Below are 20,829 nucleotides of genomic sequence, written 5' to 3' on the forward strand. Positions count from 1 at the left end.
GCAGTTTGACCTCAAGTAACCCCGGGGGGTAATTGGTTGACCTCTAATAACCCCGGGGGGGGTCCTCAGAAGTGGAGTTTGACCTCAAGGAACCCCGGGGGGTAATTGGTTGACCTCTAATAACCCCCGGGGGGGTCCCCAGAAGGGCAGTTTGACCTCAAGTAACCCCGGGGGGTAATTGGTTGACCTCTAATAACCCCAGTGGGGTCCCCAGAAGGGCAGTTAGACCTCCAGTAACCCCGGGGGGTAATTGGTTGACCTCTAATAACCCCGGGGGGGGGTCCTCAGAAGTGGAGTTTGACCTCAAGTAACCCCGGGGGGTAATTGGTTGACCTCTAATAACCCCAGTGGGGTCCACAAAAGGGCAGTTTGACCTCAAGTAACCCCGGGGGGTAATTGGTTGACCTCTAATAACCCCGGGGGGGTCCTCAGAAGTGGAGTTTGACCTCAAGTAACCCCGGGGGGTAATTGGTTGACCTCTAATAACCCCGGGGGGGGTCCTCAGAAGTGGAGTTTGACCTCAAGTAACCCCGGGGGGTAATTGGTTGACCTCTAATAACCCCAGTGGGGTCCCCAGAAGGGCAGTTTGACCTCAAGTAACCCCGGGGGGTAATTGGTTGACCTCTAATAACCCCGGGGGGTCCCCAGAAGTGGAGTTTGACCTCAAGTAACCCCGGGGGGTAATTGGTTGACCTCTAATAACCCCCGGGGGGGTCCCGAGAAGGGCAGTTTGACCTCAAGTAACCCCGGGGGGTAATTGGTTGACCTCTAATAACCCCCGGGGGGGTCCCCAGAAGGGCAGTTTGACCTCAAGTAACCCCGGGGGGTAATTGGTTGACCTCTAATGTCCCCGGGGGGGTCCCCAGAAGGGCAGTTTGACCTCAAGTAACCCCGGGGGGTAATTGGTTGACCTCTAATAACCCCGGGGGAGGTCCCCAGAGAGGGACTTTGACCTCAAGTAACCCCGGGGGGTAATTGGTTGACCTCTAATAACCCCGGGGGGGTTCCTCAGAAGTGGAGTTTGACCTCAAGTAACCCCGGGGGGTAATTGGTTGACCTCTAATAACCCCGGGGGGGGTCCCCAGAAGAGCAGTTTGACCTCAAGTAACCCCGGGGTGTAATTGGTTGACCTCTAATGACCCCGGGGGGGTCCTCAGAAGTGGAGTTTGACCTCAAGTAACCCCGGGGGGTATTTGTTTGACCTCTAATAACCTCCGGGGGGGTCCCGAGAAGGGCAGTTTGACCTCAAGTAACCCCAGGGGGTAATTGATTGACCTCTAATAACTCCAGTGGGGTCCCCAGAAGGGCAGTTTGACCTCAAGTAACCCCGGGGGGTAATTGGTTGACCTCTAATAACCCCGGGGGGGGTCCTCAGAAGTGGAGTTTGACCTCAAGTAACCCCGGGGGGTAATTGGTTGACCTCTAATAACCCCGGGGGGGGTCCCGAGAAGGGCAGTTTGACCTCAAGTAACCCCGGGGGGTAATTGGTTGACCTCTAATAACCTCCGGGGGGGTCCCGAGAAGGGCAGTTTGACCTCAAGTAACCCCGGGGGGTAATTGGTTGACCTCTAATAACCCCAGTGGGGTCCCCAGAAGGGCAGTTTGACCTCAAGTAACCCCGGGGGGTAATTGGTTGACCTCTAATAACCCCGGGGGGGGTCCTCAGAAGTGGAGTTTGACCTCAAGTAACCCCGGGGGGTAATTGGTTGACCTCTAATAACCCCGGGGGGGGTCCCGAGAAGGGCAGTTTGACCTCAAGTAACCCCGGGGGGTAATTGGTTGACCTCTAATAACCCCGGGGGGGGGCCCCAGAAGTGGAGTTTGACCTCAAGTAACCCCGGGGGGTAATTGGTTGACCTCTAATAACCCCAGTGGGGTCCCCAGAAAGGCAGTTTGACCTCAAGTAACCCCGGGGGGTAATTGGTTGACCTCTAATAACCCCCGGGGGGGTCCCGAGAAGGGCAGTTTGACCTCAAGTAACCCCGGGGGGTAATTGGTTGACCTCTAATAACCCCGGGGGGGGTCCTCAGAAGTGGAGTTTGACCTCAAGTAACCCCGGGGGGTAATTGGTTGACCTCTAATAACCCCGGGGGGGGTCCCCAGAAGAGCAGTTTGACCTCAAGTAACCCCGGGGGGTAATTGGTTGACCTCTAATAACCCCGGGGGGGGTCCCGAGAAGGGCAGTTTGACCTCAAGTAACCCCGGGGGGTAATTGGTTGACCTCTAATAACCCCGGGGGGGGTCCTCAGAAGTGGAGTTTGACCTCAAGTAACCCCGGGGGGTAATTGGTTGACCTCTAATAACCCCGGGGGGGGTCCCCAGAAGAGCAGTTTGACCTCAAGTAACCCCGGGGGGTAATTGGTTGACCTCTAATAACCCTGGGGGGGGTCCTCAGAAGTGGAGTTTGACCTCAAGTAACCCCGGGGGGTAATTGGTTGACCTCAAATAACCCCGGGGGGGGTCCTCAGAAGTGGAGTTTGACCTCAAGTAACCCCGGGGGGTAATTGGTTGACCTCTAATAACCCCCGGGGGGGTCCCGAGAAGGGCAGTTTGACCTCAAGTAACCCCGGGGGGTAATTGGTTGACCTCTAATAACCCCCGGGGGGGTCCCGAGAAGGGCAGTTTGACCTCAAGTAACCCCGGGGGGTAATTGGTTGACCTCTAATAACCCCCGGGGGGGTCCCGAGAAGGGCAGTTTGACCTCAAGTAACCCCGGGGGGTAATTGGTTGACCTCTAATAACCCCGGGGGGGTCCCCAGAAGTGGAGTTTGACCTCAAGTAACCCCGGGGGGTAATTGGTTGACCTCTAATAACCCCGGGGGGGGTCCTCAGAAGTGGAGTTTGACCTCAAGTAACCCCGGGGGGTAATTGGTTGACCTCTAATAACCCCAGTGGGGTCCCCAGAAGGGCAGTTTGACCTCAAGTAACCCCGGGGGGTAATTGGTTGACCTCTAATAACCCCAGTGGGGTCCCCAGAAGGGCAGTTTGACCTCAAGTAACCCCGGGGGGTAATTGGTTGACCTCTAATAACCCCGGGGGGGTCCTCAGAAGTGGAGTTTGACCTCAAGTAACCCCGGGGGGTAATTGGTTGACCTCAAATAACCCCCGGGGGGGTCCCCAGAAGGTCAGTTTGACCTCAAGTAACCCCGGGGGGTAATTGGTTGACCTCTAATAACCCCCGGGGGGGTCCCGAGAAGGGCAGTTTGACCTCAAGTAACCCCGGGGGGTAATTGGTTGACCTCCAATAACCCCGGGGGGGGTCCTCAGAAGTGGAGTTTGACCTCAAGTAACCCCGGGGGGTAATTGGTTGACCTCTAATAACCCCGGGGGGGTCCTCAGAAGTGGAGTTTGACCTCAAGTAACCCCGGGGGGTAATTGGTTGACCTCTAATAACCCCCGGGGGGGTTCCGCAGAAGGGCAGTTTGACCTCAAGTAACCCCGGGGGGTAATTGGTTGACCTCTAATAACCCCGGGGGGGTCCTCAGAAGTGGAGTTTGACCTCAAGTAACCCCGGGGGGTAATTGGTTGACCTCTAATAACCCCCGGGGGGGTCCCCAGAAGGGCAGTTTGACCTCAAGTAACCCCGGGGGGTAATTGGTTGACCTCTAATAACCCCGGGGGGGTCCTCAGAAGGGCAGTTTGACCTCAAGTAACCCCGGGGGGTAATTGGTTGACCTCTAATAACCCCGGGGGGGGGTCCTCAGAAGTGGAGTTTGACCTCAAGTAACCCCGGGGGGTAATTGGTTGACCTCTGATAACCCCAGTGGGGTTCCCAGAAGGGCAGTTTGACCTCAAGTAACCCCGGGGGGTATTTGGTTGACCTCTAATAACCCCCGGGGGGGACCCCAGAAGGGCAGTTTGACCTCAAGTAACCCCGGGGGGTAATTGGTTGACCTCTAATAACCCCGGGGGGGTCCTCAGAAGTGGAGTTTGACCTCAAGTAACCCCGGGGGGTAATTGGTTGACCTCTAATAACCCCAGTGGGGTCCCCAGAAGGGCAGTTTGACCTCAAGTAACCCCGGGGGGTAATTGGTTGACCTCTAATAACCCCGGGGGGGGTCCTCAGAAGTGGAGTTTGACCTCAAGTAACCCCGGGGGGTAATTGGTTGACCTCTAATAACCCCCGGGGGGGTCCCCAGAAGGGCAGTTTGACCTCAAGTAACCCCGGGGGGTAATTGGTTGACCTCTAATAACCCCAGTGGGGTCCCCAGAAGGGCAGTTAGACCTCCAGTAACCCCGGGGGGTAATTGGTTGACCTCTAATAACCCCGGGGGGGGGCCCCAGAAGTGGAGTTTGACCTCAAGTAACCCCGGGGGGTAATTGGTTGACCTCTAATAACCCCCGGGGGGGTCCCGAGAAGGGCAGTTTGACCTCAAGTAACCCCGGGGGGTAATTGGTTGACCTCTAATAACCCCGGGGGGGGTCCTCAGAAGTGGAGTTTGACCTCAAGTAACCCCGGGGGGTAATTGGTTGACCTCTAATAACCCCGGGGGGGGTCCCCAGAAGAGCAGTTTGACCTCAAGTAACCCCGGGGGGTAATTGGTTGACCTCTAATAACCCCGGGGGGGGTCCCGAGAAGGGCAGTTTGACCTCAAGTAACCCCGGGGGGTAATTGGTTGACCTCTAATAACCCCGGGGGGGGTCCTCAGAAGTGGAGTTTGACCTCAAGTAACCCCGGGGGGTAATTGGTTGACCTCTAATAACCCCGGGGGGGGTCCCCAGAAGAGCAGTTTGACCTCAAGTAACCCCGGGGGGTAATTGGTTGACCTCTAATAACCCTGGGGGGGGTCCTCAGAAGTGGAGTTTGACCTCAAGTAACCCCGGGGGGTAATTGGTTGACCTCAAATAACCCCGGGGGGGGTCCTCAGAAGTGGAGTTTGACCTCAAGTAACCCCGGGGGGTAATTGGTTGACCTCTAATAACCCCCGGGGGGGTCCCGAGAAGGGCAGTTTGACCTCAAGTAACCCCGGGGGGTAATTGGTTGACCTCTAATAACCCCCGGGGGGGTCCCGAGAAGGGCAGTTTGACCTCAAGTAACCCCGGGGGGTAATTGGTTGACCTCTAATAACCCCCGGGGGGGTCCCGAGAAGGGCAGTTTGACCTCAAGTAACCCCGGGGGGTAATTGGTTGACCTCTAATAACCCCGGGGGGGTCCCCAGAAGTGGAGTTTGACCTCAAGTAACCCCGGGGGGTAATTGGTTGACCTCTAATAACCCCGGGGGGGGTCCTCAGAAGTGGAGTTTGACCTCAAGTAACCCCGGGGGGTAATTGGTTGACCTCTAATAACCCCAGTGGGGTCCCCAGAAGGGCAGTTTGACCTCAAGTAACCCCGGGGGGTAATTGGTTGACCTCTAATAACCCCAGTGGGGTCCCCAGAAGGGCAGTTTGACCTCAAGTAACCCCGGGGGGTAATTGGTTGACCTCTAATAACCCCGGGGGGGTCCTCAGAAGTGGAGTTTGACCTCAAGTAACCCCGGGGGGTAATTGGTTGACCTCAAATAACCCCCGGGGGGGTCCCCAGAAGGTCAGTTTGACCTCAAGTAACCCCGGGGGGTAATTGGTTGACCTCTAATAACCCCCGGGGGGGTCCCGAGAAGGGCAGTTTGACCTCAAGTAACCCCGGGGGGTAATTGGTTGACCTCCAATAACCCCGGGGGGGGTCCTCAGAAGTGGAGTTTGACCTCAAGTAACCCCGGGGGGTAATTGGTTGACCTCTAATAACCCCGGGGGGGTCCTCAGAAGTGGAGTTTGACCTCAAGTAACCCCGGGGGGTAATTGGTTGACCTCTAATAACCCCCGGGGGGGTTCCGCAGAAGGGCAGTTTGACCTCAAGTAACCCCGGGGGGTAATTGGTTGACCTCTAATAACCCCGGGGGGGTCCTCAGAAGTGGAGTTTGACCTCAAGTAACCCCGGGGGGTAATTGGTTGACCTCTAATAACCCCCGGGGGGGTCCCCAGAAGGGCAGTTTGACCTCAAGTAACCCCGGGGGGTAATTGGTTGACCTCTAATAACCCCGGGGGGGTCCTCAGAAGGGCAGTTTGACCTCAAGTAACCCCGGGGGGTAATTGGTTGACCTCTAATAACCCCGGGGGGGGGTCCTCAGAAGTGGAGTTTGACCTCAAGTAACCCCGGGGGGTAATTGGTTGACCTCTGATAACCCCAGTGGGGTTCCCAGAAGGGCAGTTTGACCTCAAGTAACCCCGGGGGGTATTTGGTTGACCTCTAATAACCCCCGGGGGGGACCCCAGAAGGGCAGTTTGACCTCAAGTAACCCCGGGGGGTAATTGGTTGACCTCTAATAACCCCGGGGGGGTCCTCAGAAGTGGAGTTTGACCTCAAGTAACCCCGGGGGGTAATTGGTTGACCTCTAATAACCCCAGTGGGGTCCCCAGAAGGGCAGTTTGACCTCAAGTAACCCCGGGGGGTAATTGGTTGACCTCTAATAACCCCGGGGGGGGTCCTCAGAAGTGGAGTTTGACCTCAAGTAACCCCGGGGGGTAATTGGTTGACCTCTAATAACCCCCGGGGGGGTCCCCAGAAGGGCAGTTTGACCTCAAGTAACCCCGGGGGGTAATTGGTTGACCTCTAATAACCCCAGTGGGGTCCCCAGAAGGGCAGTTAGACCTCCAGTAACCCCGGGGGGTAATTGGTTGACCTCTAATAACCCCGGGGGGGGGTCCTCAGAAGTGGAGTTTGACCTCAAGTAACCCCGGGGGGTAATTGGTTGACCTCTAATAACCCCAGTGGGGTCCACAAAAGGGCAGTTAGACCTCCAGTAACCCCGGGGGGTAATTGGTTGACCTCTAATAACCCCGGGGGGGTCCTCAGAAGTGGAGTTTGACCTCAAGTAACCCCGGGGGGTAATTGGTTGACCTCTAATAACCCCGGGGGGGGTCCTCAGAAGTGGAGTTTGACCTCAAGTAACCCCGGGGGGTAATTGGTTGACCTCTAATAACCCCAGTGGGGTCCCCAGAAGGGCAGTTTGACCTCAAGTAACCCCGGGGGGTAATTGGTTGACCTCTAATAACCCCGGGGGGTCCCCAGAAGTGGAGTTTGACCTCAAGTAACCCCGGGGGGTAATTGGTTGACCTCTAATAACCCCCGGGGGGGTCCCGAGAAGGGCAGTTTGACCTCAAGTAACCCCGGGGGGTAATTGGTTGACCTCTAATAACCCCGGGGGGGGTCCTCAGAAGTGGAGTTTGACCTCAAGTAACCCCGGGGGGTAATTGGTTGACCTCTAATAACCCCCGGGGGGGTCCCCAGAAGGGCAGTTTGACCTCAAGTAACCCCGGGGGGTAATTGGTTGACCTCTAATGTCCCCGGGGGGGTCCCCAGAAGGGCAGTTTGACCTCAAGTAACCCCGGGGGGTAATTGGTTGACCTCTAATAACCCCGGGGGAGGTCCCCAGAGAGGGACTTTGACCTCAAGTAACCCCGGGGGGTAATTGGTTGACCTCTAATAACCCCGGGGGGGGTCCTCAGAAGTGGAGTTTGACCTCAAGTAACCCCGGGGGGTAATTGGTTGACCTCTAATAACCCCGGGGGGGGTCCCCAGAAGAGCAGTTTGACCTCAAGTAACCCCGGGGTGTAATTGGTTGACCTCTAATGACCCCGGGGGGGTCCTCAGAAGTGGAGTTTGACCTCAAGTAACCCCGGGGGGTAATTGGTTGACCTCTAATAACCCCGGGGGGGGTCCCCAGAGGTCAGTTTGACCTCAAGTAACCCCGGGGGTAATTGGTTGACCTCTAGTAACTCCCGGGGGGGTCCCCAGAAGGGCAGTTTGACCTCAAGTAACCCCGAGGGGTAATTGGTTTACCTCTAATAACCCCGGGGGGGGTCCCGAGAAGGGCAGATTGACCTCAAGTAACCCCGGGGGGTAATTGGTTGACCTCTAATAACCCCGGGGGGGGTCCTCAGAAGTGGAGTTTGACCTCAAGTAACCCCGGGGGGTAATTGGTTGACCTCTAATAACCCTCGGGGGGGACCCCAGAAGGGCAGTTTGACCTCAAGTAACCCCGGGGGGTAATTGGTTGACCTCTAATAACCCCCGGGGGGGTCCCCAGAAGGGCAGTTTGACCTCAAGTAACCCCGGGGGGTAATTGGTTGACCTCTAATAACCTCCGGGGGGGTCCCGAGAAGGGCAGTTTGACCTCAAGTAACCCCGGGGGGTAATTGGTTGACCTCTAATAACCCCAGTGGGGTCCCCAGAAGGGCAGTTTGACCTCAAGTAACCCCGGGGGGTAATTGGTTGACCTCTAATAACCCCGGGGGGGGTCCTCAGAAGTGGAGTTTGACCTCAAGTAACCCCGGGGGGTAATTGGTTGACCTCTAATAACCCCGGGGGGGGTCCCGAGAAGGGCAGTTTGACCTCAAGTAACCCCGGGGGGTAATTGGTTGACCTCTAATAACCTCCGGGGGGGTCCCGAGAAGGGCAGTTTGACCTCAAGTAACCCCGGGGGGTAATTGGTTGACCTCTAATAACCCCAGTGGGGTCCCCAGAAGGGCAGTTTGACCTCAAGTAACCCCGGGGGGTAATTGGTTGACCTCTAATAACCCCGGGGGGGGTCCTCAGAAGTGGAGTTTGACCTCAAGTAACCCCGGGGGGTAATTGGTTGACCTCTAATAACCCCGGGGGGGGTCCCGAGAAGGGCAGTTTGACCTCAAGTAACCCCGGGGGGTAATTGGTTGACCTCTAATAACCCCGGGGGGGGGCCCCAGAAGTGGAGTTTGACCTCAAGTAACCCCGGGGGGTAATTGGTTGACCTCTAATAACCCCAGTGGGGTCCCCAGAAAGGCAGTTTGACCTCAAGTAACCCCGGGGGGTAATTGGTTGACCTCTAATAACCCCCGGGGGGGTCCCGAGAAGGGCAGTTTGACCTCAAGTAACCCCGGGGGGTAATTGGTTGACCTCTAATAACCCCGGGGGGGGTCCTCAGAAGTGGAGTTTGACCTCAAGTAACCCCGGGGGGTAATTGGTTGACCTCTAATAACCCCGGGGGGGGTCCCCAGAAGAGCAGTTTGACCTCAAGTAACCCCGGGGGGTAATTGGTTGACCTCTAATAACCCTGGGGGGGGTCCTCAGAAGTGGAGTTTGACCTCAAGTAACCCCGGGGGGTAATTGGTTGACCTCTAATAACCCCGGGGGGGGTCCTCAGAAGTGGAGTTTGACCTCAAGTAACCCCGGGGGGTAATTGGTTGACCTCTAATAACCCCCGGGGGGGTCCCGAGAAGGGCAGTTTGACCTCAAGTAACCCCGGGGGGTAATTGGTTGACCTCTAATAACCCCCGGGGGGGTCCCGAGAAGGGCAGTTTGACCTCAAGTAACCCCGGGGGGTAATTGGTTGACCTCTAATAACCCCCGGGGGGGTCCCGAGAAGGGCAGTTTGACCTCAAGTAACCCCGGGGGGTAATTGGTTGACCTCTAATAACCCCGGGGGGGGTCCCCAGAAGTGGAGTTTGACCTCAAGTAACCCCGGGGGGTAATTGGTTGACCTCTAATAACCCCGGGGGGGGTCCTCAGAAGTGGAGTTTGACCTCAAGTAACCCCGGGGGGTAATTGGTTGACCTCTAATAACCCCAGTGGGGTCCCCAGAAGGGCAGTTTGACCTCAAGTAACCCCGGGGGGTAATTGGTTGACCTCTAATAACCCCGGGGGGGTCCTCAGAAGTGGAGTTTGACCTCAAGTAACCCCGGGGGGTAATTGGTTGACCTCAAATAACCCCCGGGGGGGTCCCCAGAAGGTCAGTTTGACCTCAAGTAACCCCGGGGGGTAATTGGTTGACCTCTAATAACCCCCGGGGGGGTCCCGAGAAGGGCAGTTTGACCTCAAGTAACCCCGGGGGGTAATTGGTTGACCTCCAATAACCCCGGGGGGGGTCCTCAGAAGTGGAGTTTGACCTCAAGTAACCCCGGGGGGTAATTGGTTGACCTCTAATAACCCCGGGGGGGTCCTCAGAAGTGGAGTTTGACCTCAAGTAACCCCGGGGGGTAATTGGTTGACCTCTAATAACCCCCGGGGGGGTTCCGCAGAAGGGCAGTTTGACCTCAAGTAACCCCGGGGGGTAATTGGTTGACCTCTAATAACCCCGGGGGGGTCCTCAGAAGTGGAGTTTGACCTCAAGTAACCCCGGGGGGTAATTGGTTGACCTCTAATAACCCCCGGGGGGGTCCCCAGAAGGGCAGTTTGACCTCAAGTAACCCCGGGGGGTAATTGGTTGACCTCTAATAACCCCGGGGTGGTCCTCAGAAGGGCAGTTTGACCTCAAGTAACCCCGGGGGGTAATTGGTTGACCTCTAATAACCCCCGGGGGGGTCCCGAGAAGGGCAGTTTGACCTCAAGTAACCCCGGGGGGTAATTGGTTGACCTCTAATAACCCCGGGGGGGGTCCTCAGAAGTGGAGTTTGACCTCAAGTAACCCCGGGGGGTAATTGGTTGACCTCTGATAACCCCAGTGGGGTTCCCAGAAGGGCAGTTTGACCTCAAGTAACCCCGGGGGGTATTTGGTTGACCTCTAATAACCCCCGGGGGGGACCCCAGAAGGGCAGTTTGACCTCAAGTAACCCCGGGGGGTAATTGGTTGACCTCTAATAACCCCGGGGGGGTCCTCAGAAGTGGAGTTTGACCTCAAGTAACCCCGGGGGGTAATTGGTTGACCTCTAATAACCCCAGTGGGGTCCCCAGAAGGGCAGTTTGACCTCAAGTAACCCCGGGGGGTAATTGGTTGACCTCTAATAACCCCGGGGGGGTCCTCAGAAGTGGAGTTTGACCTCAAGTAACCCCGGGGGGTAATTGGTTGACCTCTAATAACCCCGGGGGGGGTCCTCAGAAGTGGAGTTTGACCTCAAGTAACCCCGGGGGGTAATTGGTTGACCTCTAATAACCCCAGTGGGGGTCCCGAGAAGGGCAGTTTGACCTCAAGTAACCCCGGGGGGTAATTGGTTGACCTCTAATAACCCCGGGGGGGTCCCCAGAAGGGCAGTTTGACCTCAAGTAACCCCGGGGGGTAATTGGTTGACCTCTAATAACCCCGGGGGGGGTCCTCAGAAGTGGAGTTTGACCTCAAGTAACCCCGGGGGGTAATTGGTTGACCTCTAATAACCCCGGGGGGGGTCCTCAGAAGTGGAGTTTGACCTCAAGTAACCCCGGGGGGTAATTGGTTGACCTCTAATGAGCCCCGGGGGGGTCCTCAGAAGTGGAGTTTGACCTCCAGTAACCCCGGGGGGTAATTGGTTGACCTCTAATAACCCCGGGGGGGGGTCCTCAGAAGTGGAGTTTGACCTCAAGTAACCCCGGGGGGTAATTGGTTGACCTCTAATAACCCCCGGGGGGGTCCCGAGAAGGGCAGTTTGACCTCAAGTAACCCCGGGGGGTAATTGGTTGACCTCTAATAACCCCGGGGGGGGTCCTCAGAAGTGGAGTTTGACCTCAAGTAACCCCGGGGGGTAATTGGTTGACCTCTAATAACCCCCGGGGGGGTCCCCAGAAGGGCAGTTTGACCTCAAGTAACCCCGGGGGGTAATTGGTTGACCTCTAATAACCCCGGGGGGGGTCCTCAGAAGTGGAGTTTGACCTCAAGTAACCCCGGGGGTAATTGGTTGACCTCTAATAACCCCAGTGGTGTCCCCCAGAAGGGCAGTTTGACCTCAAGTAACCCCGGGGGGTAATTGGTTGACCTCTAATAACCCCAGTGGGGTCCCAGAAGGGCAGTTTGACCTCAAGTAACCCCGGGGGGTAATTGGTTGACCTCTAATAACCCCGGGGGGGTCCTCAGAGGTGGAGTTTGACCTCAAGTAACCCCGGGGGGTAATTGGTTGACCTCTAATAACCCCCGAGGGGGTCCTCAGAAGTGGAGTTTGACCTCAAGTAACCCCGGGGGGTAATTGTTTGACCTCTAATAACCCCAGTGGTGTCCCCAGAAGTGGAGTTTGACCTCAAGTAACCCCGGGGGGTAATTGGTTGACCTCTAATAACCCCAGTGATGTCCCCAGAAGTGCAGTTTGACCTCAAGTAACCCCGGGGGGTAATTGGTTGACCTCTAATAACCCCCGGGGGCGTCCCCAGAAGGGCAGTTTGACCTCAAGTAACCCCGGGGGGTAATTGGTTGACCTCTAATAACCCCAGGGGGGGTCCCCAGAAGTGGAGTTTGACCTCAAGTAACCCCGGGGGGTAATTGGTTGACCTCTAATAACCCCAGTGGGGTCCCCAGAAGGTCAGTTTGACCTCAAGTAACCCCGGGGGGTAATTGGTTGACCTCTAATAACCCCAGTGGGGTCCCCAGAAGTGGAGTTTGACCTCAAGTAACCCAGGGGGGTAATTGGTTGACCTCTAATAACCCCAGGGGGGGTCCCCAGAGAGATAGTTTGACCTCAAGTAACCCCGGGGGGTAATTGGTTGACCTCTAATAACCCCCGGGGGGGTCCCCAGAGAGGGACTTTGACCTCAAGTAACCCCGGGGGGTAATTGGTTGACCTCTAATAACCCCAGTGGGGTCCCCAGAAGGGCAGTTTGACCTCAAGTAACCCCGGGGGGTAATTGGTTGACCTCTAATAACCCCGGGGGGGTCCTCAGAAGTGGAGTTTGACCTCAAGTAACCCCGGGGGGTAATTGGTTGACCTCTAATAACCCCGGGGGGGGTCCTCAGAAGTGGAGTTTGACCTCAAGTAACCCCGGGGGGTAATTGGTTGACCTCTAATAACCCCAGTGGGGGTCCCGAGAAGGGCAGTTTGACCTCAAGTAACCCCGGGGGGTAATTGGTTGACCTCTAATAACCCCGGGGGGGTCCCCAGAAGGGCAGTTTGACCTCAAGTAACCCCGGGGGGTAATTGGTTGACCTCTAATAACCCCGGGGGGGGTCCTCAGAAGTGGAGTTTGACCTCAAGTAACCCCGGGGGGTAATTGGTTGACCTCTAATAACCCCGGGGGGGGTCCTCAGAAGTGGAGTTTGACCTCAAGTAACCCCGGGGGGTAATTGGTTGACCTCTAATGAGCCCCGGGGGGGTCCTCAGAAGTGGAGTTTGACCTCCAGTAACCCCGGGGGGTAATTGGTTGACCTCTAATAACCCCGGGGGGGGGTCCTCAGAAGTGGAGTTTGACCTCAAGTAACCCCGGGGGGTAATTGGTTGACCTCTAATAACCCCCGGGGGGTCCCGAGAAGGGCAGTTTGACCTCAAGTAACCCCGGGGGGTAATTGGTTGACCTCTAATAACCCCGGGGGGGGTCCTCAGAAGTGGAGTTTGACCTCAAGTAACCCCGGGGGGTAATTGGTTGACCTCTAATAACCCCCGGGGGGGTCCCCAGAAGGGCAGTTTGACCTCAAGTAACCCCGGGGGGTAATTGGTTGACCTCTAATAACCCCGGGGGGGGTCCTCAGAAGTGGAGTTTGACCTCAAGTAACCCCGGGGGTAATTGGTTGACCTCTAATAACCCCAGTGGTGTCCCCAGAAGGGCAGTTTGACCTCAAGTAACCCCGGGGGGTAATTGGTTGACCTCTAATAACCCCAGTGGGGTCCCAGAAGGGCAGTTTGACCTCAAGTAACCCCGGGGGGTAATTGGTTGACCTCTAATAACCCCGGGGGGGGTCCTCAGAGGTGGAGTTTGACCTCAAGTAACCCCGGGGGGTAATTGGTTGACCTCTAATAACCCCCGAGGGGGTCCTCAGAAGTGGAGTTTGACCTCAAGTAACCCCGGGGGGTAATTGTTTGACCTCTAATAACCCCAGTGGTGTCCCCAGAAGTGGAGTTTGACCTCAAGTAACCCCGGGGGGTAATTGGTTGACCTCTAATAACCCCAGTGATGTCCCCAGAAGTGCAGTTTGACCTCAAGTAACCCCGGGGGGTAATTGGTTGACCTCTAATAACCCCCGGGGGCGTCCCCAGAAGGGCAGTTTGACCTCAAGTAACCCCGGGGGGTAATTGGTTGACCTCTAATAACCCCAGGGGGGGTCCCCAGAAGTGGAGTTTGACCTCAAGTAACCCCGGGGGGTAATTGGTTGACCTCTAATAACCCCAGTGGGGTCCCCAGAAGGTCAGTTTGACCTCAAGTAACCCCGGGGGGTAATTGGTTGACCTCTAATAACCCCAGTGGGGTCCCCAGAAGTGGAGTTTGACCTCAAGTAACCCAGGGGGGTAATTGGTTGACCTCTAATAACCCCAGGGGGGGTCCCCAGAGAGATAGTTTGACCTCAAGTAACCCCGGGGGGTAATTGGTTGACCTCTAATAACCCCCGGGGGGGTCCCCAGAGAGGGACTTTGACCTCAAGTAACCCCGGGGGGTAATTGGTTGACCTCTAATAACCCCGGGGGGGTCCCCAGAAGGGCAGTTTGACCTCAAGTAACCCCGGGGGGTAATTGGTTGACCTCCAATAACCCCGGGGGGGGTCCTCAGAAGTGGAGTTTGACCTCAAGTAACCCCGGGGGGTAATTGGTTGACCTCTAATAACCCCGGGGGGGTCCTCAGAAGTGGAGTTTGACCTCAAGTAACCCCGGGGGGTAATTGGTTGACCTCTAATAACCCCCGGGGGGGTTCCGCAGAAGGGCAGTTTGACCTCAAGTAACCCCGGGGGGTAATTGGTTGACCTCTAATAACCCCGGGGGGGTCCTCAGAAGTGGAGTTTGACCTCAAGTAACCCCGGGGGGTAATTGGTTGACCTCTAATAACCCCCGGGGGGGTCCCCAGAAGGGCAGTTTGACCTCAAGTAACCCCGGGGGGTAATTGGTTGACCTCTAATAACCCCGGGGGGGGGTCCCCAGAAGTGGAGTTTGACCTCAAGTAACCCCGGGGGGTAATTGGTTGACCTCTAATAACCCCGGGGGGGTCCTCAGAAGTGGAGTTTGACCTCAAGTATCCACGGGGGTAATTGGTTGACCTCTAATAACCCCGGGGGGGGTCCTCAGAAGTGGAGTTTGACCTCAAGTAACCCCGGGGGGTAATCGGTTGACCTCTAATAACCCCAGTGGGGTCCTCAGAAGTGGAGTTTGACCTCAAGTAACACCGGGGGGTAATTGGTTGACCTCTAATAACCCCGGGGGTGGTCCCCAGAGAGGGACTTTGACCTCAAGTAACCCCGGGGGGTAATTGGTTGACCTCTAATAACCCCGGTGGGGGCCATCAGAAGTGGAGTTTTACCTCAAGTAACCCCGGGGGGTAATTGGTTGACCTCTAATGACCCCCGGGGGGTCCCCAGAAGGTCAGTTTGACCTCAAGTAACCCCGGGGGGTAATTGGTTGACCTCTAATAACGCAAGGGGGGAGTCTTACAGAGCGAGTGTTATCTTGTAACCACACTGGCTTTAATCAGTTAGCCTTTGGAATTACTTGAGGTCAAAGTCCCTGTCTGGGGACCCCCCGGGGTTATTAGAGGTCAACCAATTACCCCCCGGGGCTATTTGAGGTCAAACTGCCCTTCTGAGGACCCCCCCGGGGGTTATTAGAGGTCAACCAATTACCCCCCGGGGTTACTCTAGGTCTGTCTCCTTCTCTGGGCAGTGCCCTCCCCCTCGGGCTCCTGGTGGGATTCGTTTCATTCTCCGCCATGAAGTCTTCATGGAAAGCTCCCGGCGCCCTCCCCTCTCCGCCGCGATCCCCGTGCCCCCCACCGGACTCGGTTACGCCCATGTCCCACTCGTACCAGTGCCTCTCCACCTACGCAGGACCTCTGTTCCACTGCCCACCCTGTGGTATTCAACGCACTCCAGTTTAATTAGGGAATATGGGACTACTGATGCCTTTGGAGCGGAAAGATAAAAGACGTCACGCTCTGGCTGGGTGGGGGACAGCCAACCTCCTCTTTGACGGACTTGTTTCATTTTTTCAACCAGGACTTGCTCTGTGTTGATGTTTCTTTTTCCCAGCATGTTCCCATTGTCCTGCGGGATCACTTCCATTTCACCAATTATCTTCTCTACCTCTGGTACACGTGGGTGTTTTTCTCTCTTTCACACTTTACGTTCTACTTGTTTCTTGTATTTCCCATGTGCGGTTGACTTCCTCGTTGTACTTATTAATCCTGTGTATGTTCTTCCTTAGCTCTTACGGAAAATGCCAATTGCTGATTTTGCTATTAGAATTTACACCGTGCTATAAAGCGCTCCCGTCCAGTCGCTGGTTCCATCAGTTTGCCGTCCCCATGTCTGTGTTTAAGGCAAGCCTTCTATCTTGCCTAACTTGCTTCTACTTCTTGTGTGCAACAGGCCCCACCGCTTTGGCTACCTTGCTCTGCGGTGGGTGGCCGTTTGATCCCAGTGGTGAACGTCCCTATTGGAGTCCTCTTGAAGGACTATGTGTTTACTCGAGGGGAAAAAAAATATCAAGAACAAAACGTCTTGGGCAGGTTCCCAAGACTTTCTCTAGATACGCATGCTCTCAGACATGAGTAACTGGAGAGGCTTTCATAGAATCATAGGGTTGGAAGGGACCTCTGGAGATCATCTAGTCCAACCCTCCTGCCAGAGCAGGGCCACCTTAGAGCAGGTTGCACAGGAACGCATCCAGGCGGGTTTGAAAGAGATGGAGACTCCACCACCTCCCTGGCCAGCCTGTGCCAGTGCTCTGCCACCCTCAAGGTAAAGAAGTTCCTCCTCATGTTTAGGTGGAACTTCCTATACTCAAGTTTGCGCCCATTACCTCTTGTCCTGTCACTGGGCACCACCGAAAAGAGCCTGACCCCATCCTCCTGGCACCCTCCCTTTAAGTATTTATAAGCATGGATCAGGTCCCCCCTCAACCGTCTTTTTTCCAGACTGAAGAGACCTAATTCCCTCAGTCTTTCTTCATAAGAGAGGTGTTCCAGTCCCCTAATCATCTTGGTAGCCCTATGCTGCACCCTCTCCACCAGTTCCCTGTCCTTCTTGAGCTGGGGAGCCCAGAATTGGACACAGTACTCCAGGTGCAGCCTCACCAGGGCAGAGTAGAGGGGGAGGATGACTTCCCTTGACCTGCTGGCCACACTCTTCTTGATGCACCCCAGGATTCCATTAGCCTTCTTGGCTGCCAGGGCACATTGCTGGCTCATGGTCATCCTGTTGTCCACCAGGACTCCCAGATCTCTTTCTACAGAGCTGCTCTCCAGCAGGTCAGCCCCCAACCTGTACTGCTGCGTGGGGTTATTCCTTCCCAGAGGAGGAATAACCCAGCAGGTTATTTCCCCCAGCAGGTTCCCAAGACTTACTTCAGTTATGTATGTCCTTAGACATGAATAATTGGAGAGGCGTTCCCCCATTAGCTGCCATCTGCTGCTGTGGAGCCCAAAAAGCGGAGAAGCAGCTGTTGTCTTTTCCTGACCCCTCTCTGAAAGGAGGGCTCCAGCAGCACCATGGGCCCGAAGGGCTTCTCTCCTGCGTAATGCTTTTCTCTTGGCCAGTGCCAAGAGAAGTGTGGAAGTGTGGCAGGAGCTGGTGAGGCCTGGGCTGGGAGAAGTTGCCAGCTCTTCTCTCCTGGCTGCACTTCTGAACTCCTAAGGGGAGTCTGGAGACTTGGCTCACTCTTGGGCGAGTGCAGGCACGTTCCCTCGCCGTTTGCCACGAGCCGTCCCATGTCCTGAAAATGAAGAGTGGTGAGAGACGAGGATTAAATTCCTCATCTCCGCATGTCTGTATCTCACCTGGACAAAGCTGAAGGTCGCCTGAAATTGGGAGGAATGAAGTGGAAGGCATGGGACTTCCATCCTGGGACAGAAAGAGAGCAGGAAAAGAAGTTATTTTCAGGTGCACGTGAAGGGACTCCCTAGCTTTGTAAACATTTGGGCCGTTCCTGTGGCTCACACTGGAATGAAGTGCCTCCAACAAAGGCTAAGATAACCCACTCCATGCAAGAAGATTCTTCATTAGACCCACTGATAAGAATTCCTGCTTACCTTTGTGTTCAAGATCTTATGAGAGAGGGAGAATCCCAGTGTTGACAACTCGGCTCAAGTCAAGCTCTCAGAATCCAAGTTTGCCTCATGAAGAAGGAAGGAAATGCACAGGAAAGAGGACACAACATAAACCAAGAAGAAAATGAAAAGCAGGAGATAATAAATAACTGCGCAGCCCAGAATCTGAGTAAAGGCAGGCAGAATCCAGGTGGCACTCATGCTTTAATGCCCAGACACAGGGGTTTTAGCAAAACAGAGCCAAAAATACCTGATGGGAAGACGGGGCTAGCTAACCTCAGCTCAGTCCTGGAGTTGTCCCTCTTCCCGGTGGGAGCTCTCCTCTTCCCATCTCGTGCAGCGGTTCAGAGGACGCTGGTTGTGGTTGCCAGCGCACACCCAAGTGAGCTGCAGTGACGCCCCAGGAGCTGCACGCAGCACGTGCTCCTGGAGATCGGGGGGCAACCAAAGGCTTTGCCCTGAGACCTTGGCTACAGCAGTTGAAGTTAGGGCTAAAGCCTCACCCTGCCTTCAATGGCCACCAGGTGCCAAGGTCAATGCCGGAGGAGTTGTGTATTTTCCCCTGGGGAAGCCTGATCGGGTGAGGGACATATCTCGGGGCTTGAAGTAGGCAGCTTGGGACTTCTGGTGCAAGCAGTCACTGTGCCTTCCCCCGGCGTGCCTGGGGCTTCACGTCCGTCCACCTGGCGACCCGTAAGAAGCCTTTTCCTTTTCCGGGTGGAGCCTCCAGCACTGTAATCCAGATTGAAAATTTAAGTGCGTACAGTTTTGTTGAAAGCAGAATACCGTAGGCGTAATTTTTAGAATTTACTCATGTGGGAAGATGAGATTTGGATCGTGTAGCTCTTCGTAAAATGAAAAATCTGCCTAGATTTCATGATCATATGTAATTATTACTTTATTTTGTCACTGCACGTTTCTGTTTGTCCCTTCTGCAGGCTGTCTTTACAAATGGATATAAGGCCATGTTGTCTGACACCGGAGTACAGTCTATCTCTGAAAATAATACAGTTAAGAGAAAACAACTGATTTTCTCCCTAGTCATGACCCAGTATTTTAGGTTTTTTTCCTCTTTCTGTATTAGGTGACTTACCTATTTGAGAACTCTCCAACTCAACCAGACTGTGATTGCTTTAGGATAGGTTATGAGATTTTTAAAAAGCGTTATTGAATCAAAGCCAATAACCATTATAGAACTGTGATAGTAGAAAACAGTCATAAGAATTGGGCACGCATTAAAAATCCTCATCTCTAGATAAAGGTATAGACACACTGTTAGTGAAAGGAACAGAGTTAGCAGTATTTGGGCAGCTGTAAATACATAAAAGGATGAGGCTAAGCAGCATTTAATTTTAGAGCTGCACAGATTTTCACTGCTTTTTAAGCTCTGGGTGATGTGCTGTGCAGCTGCCGCTGGTTTGAGGGCACAAAAAGAGAGAAGAGGGGAGCAGCAACGGGTCTGAAGGAAAGTCAGGTCCAAAAGCCCTTCCCGTTCTGCCTGCAGGTCTATACCTGCCTCTGACAAATGGCTGGGGGTTTCCACCTTTCACATCACAAGGTCAGCAGGCACGCGTCTGATTACGGTATAGCAGTTCTAACCCTCTTCTGTTGTCATATGCTCTTTTCTTTGAGAATGGGCATGACGTAGCTACGTAACTTCTTGCTCATCACTCAATATTTCCATCATTTTCTTTACCTTCTGGCAGTGCTTGGGTTTGTTAAGATCTTGGGCTCTCCTTTGCATCTTCCTGAAGTAAGATAAACCCTCACAAAAGCACCTGCAGAGGAGAAGGCAAGGAATTACACCATCCTGCAGAATCTAATGTGACTTCATGAAGAGAAATCTACAAAAGAAAATTGATTGGTCACTTATGCAATTGAGGTAGTTACTCTGCTTCAAAGCTCTTACACTGATGTGTGTCTTCTGCTGTTCCGTCATCAGGAATATAATCTTTTCATTATTATATATCCATACAGTGATAGCTCTGAGGGAGATCTCAGGCTGCTCCGTGGCATTTGACCCTAGACAAGAAACTTTCAAAGCAGTTTTAGTTCCAGATTTTCACTCTTGTGCTTCACCAGTACAGACAGAAAAATGAATATGCGCAGTTCTGATGTACTGTTAACAAAACCCACCCCTTTCGAAAGGTCCTTCATTCAACTTCTGAGTTAAAATTTCTTTACCGCAATGTTTTGCTGAACGTCATCATAAAAGTTGCTTGTTATCCATGCAGACTCGGGGGCCCGGTTCCGGGTGGTTGACTGCAGGACTGAGGGCATGTTTGCAGATGCGGAGAAAACCCATTAACTTCATATTCCGACTTTGCCCTGAGCTTCGAAGCTAAAAGAGCTAAGCGCTTGTTTCTCTATTTCTTCCCTTTCAGAACGCCAGTACTGGGGCTCAGACCTGCAACTTCCCAAAATACCTTTTGAGGAAATCCTGTACAATGACGAAAGGGCGTACGAGTGGCTGTGCACCCTAAAGAAAGTAGGAATCGTGCTACTAACGGGAGCTGCTTCTAGGCAGGGAGAGTTGGTTAAACTTGGCCACAGGATTGGGTTCCTGCGTCTCACTTTTTATGGGTGAGTTTGGTTTTTAATATCCTTGCTTCGCCGGCTAGGTAATCGCCTCTAATGGATTTCACTTCAGTTTGCCGGACCCCCCTTTGTGGATTAATTTAGTAAAAGAAGGCGACTTTTTTTTCTTCTCTGCACGTTAGAAAATGTGGTGCCAATTAATGTTCTGTGTGAGAGGACTGCTTTGCTGTCACAGGCAGGGTATGCAAAGAGCAGCAGCTGTAACATCAACTGCTGAGAGAAGGGAAAATGCCTGAAAACAGATGAAGTCAAATCAAAGATAACCACAGGGTAGCTGTGCTTACCTATACCACGGACAAAAATAAAAAAAAAAAACAAAAACAAAACCTAATCCAGTGCCCTTCTGAGTAGAGGAAGATACCTGT

At 54.4% G+C, this 20,829-nt stretch overlaps 1 protein-coding gene across 1 annotated transcript in view; it reads left to right on the top strand.

Moving 5' to 3' along the window:
- Positions 1 to 20,829, top strand: part of BBOX1 (gamma-butyrobetaine hydroxylase 1) — a 71,083-nt gene that overhangs the window by 34,481 nt on the left and 15,773 nt on the right. The window contains exon 4 of the mRNA XM_082484958.1: positions 20,251 to 20,449. Coding sequence (XP_082341084.1) covers positions 20,251 to 20,449 — 199 coding nt within the window. The remainder of the gene's footprint in view (positions 1 to 20,250; positions 20,450 to 20,829) is intronic.

The sequence above is a fragment of the Vanellus vanellus genome (genome assembly GCF_965231255.1).
Source record: "Vanellus vanellus genome assembly, chromosome: 6".
Lineage (NCBI taxonomy): Eukaryota > Metazoa > Chordata > Aves > Charadriiformes > Charadriidae > Vanellus > Vanellus vanellus.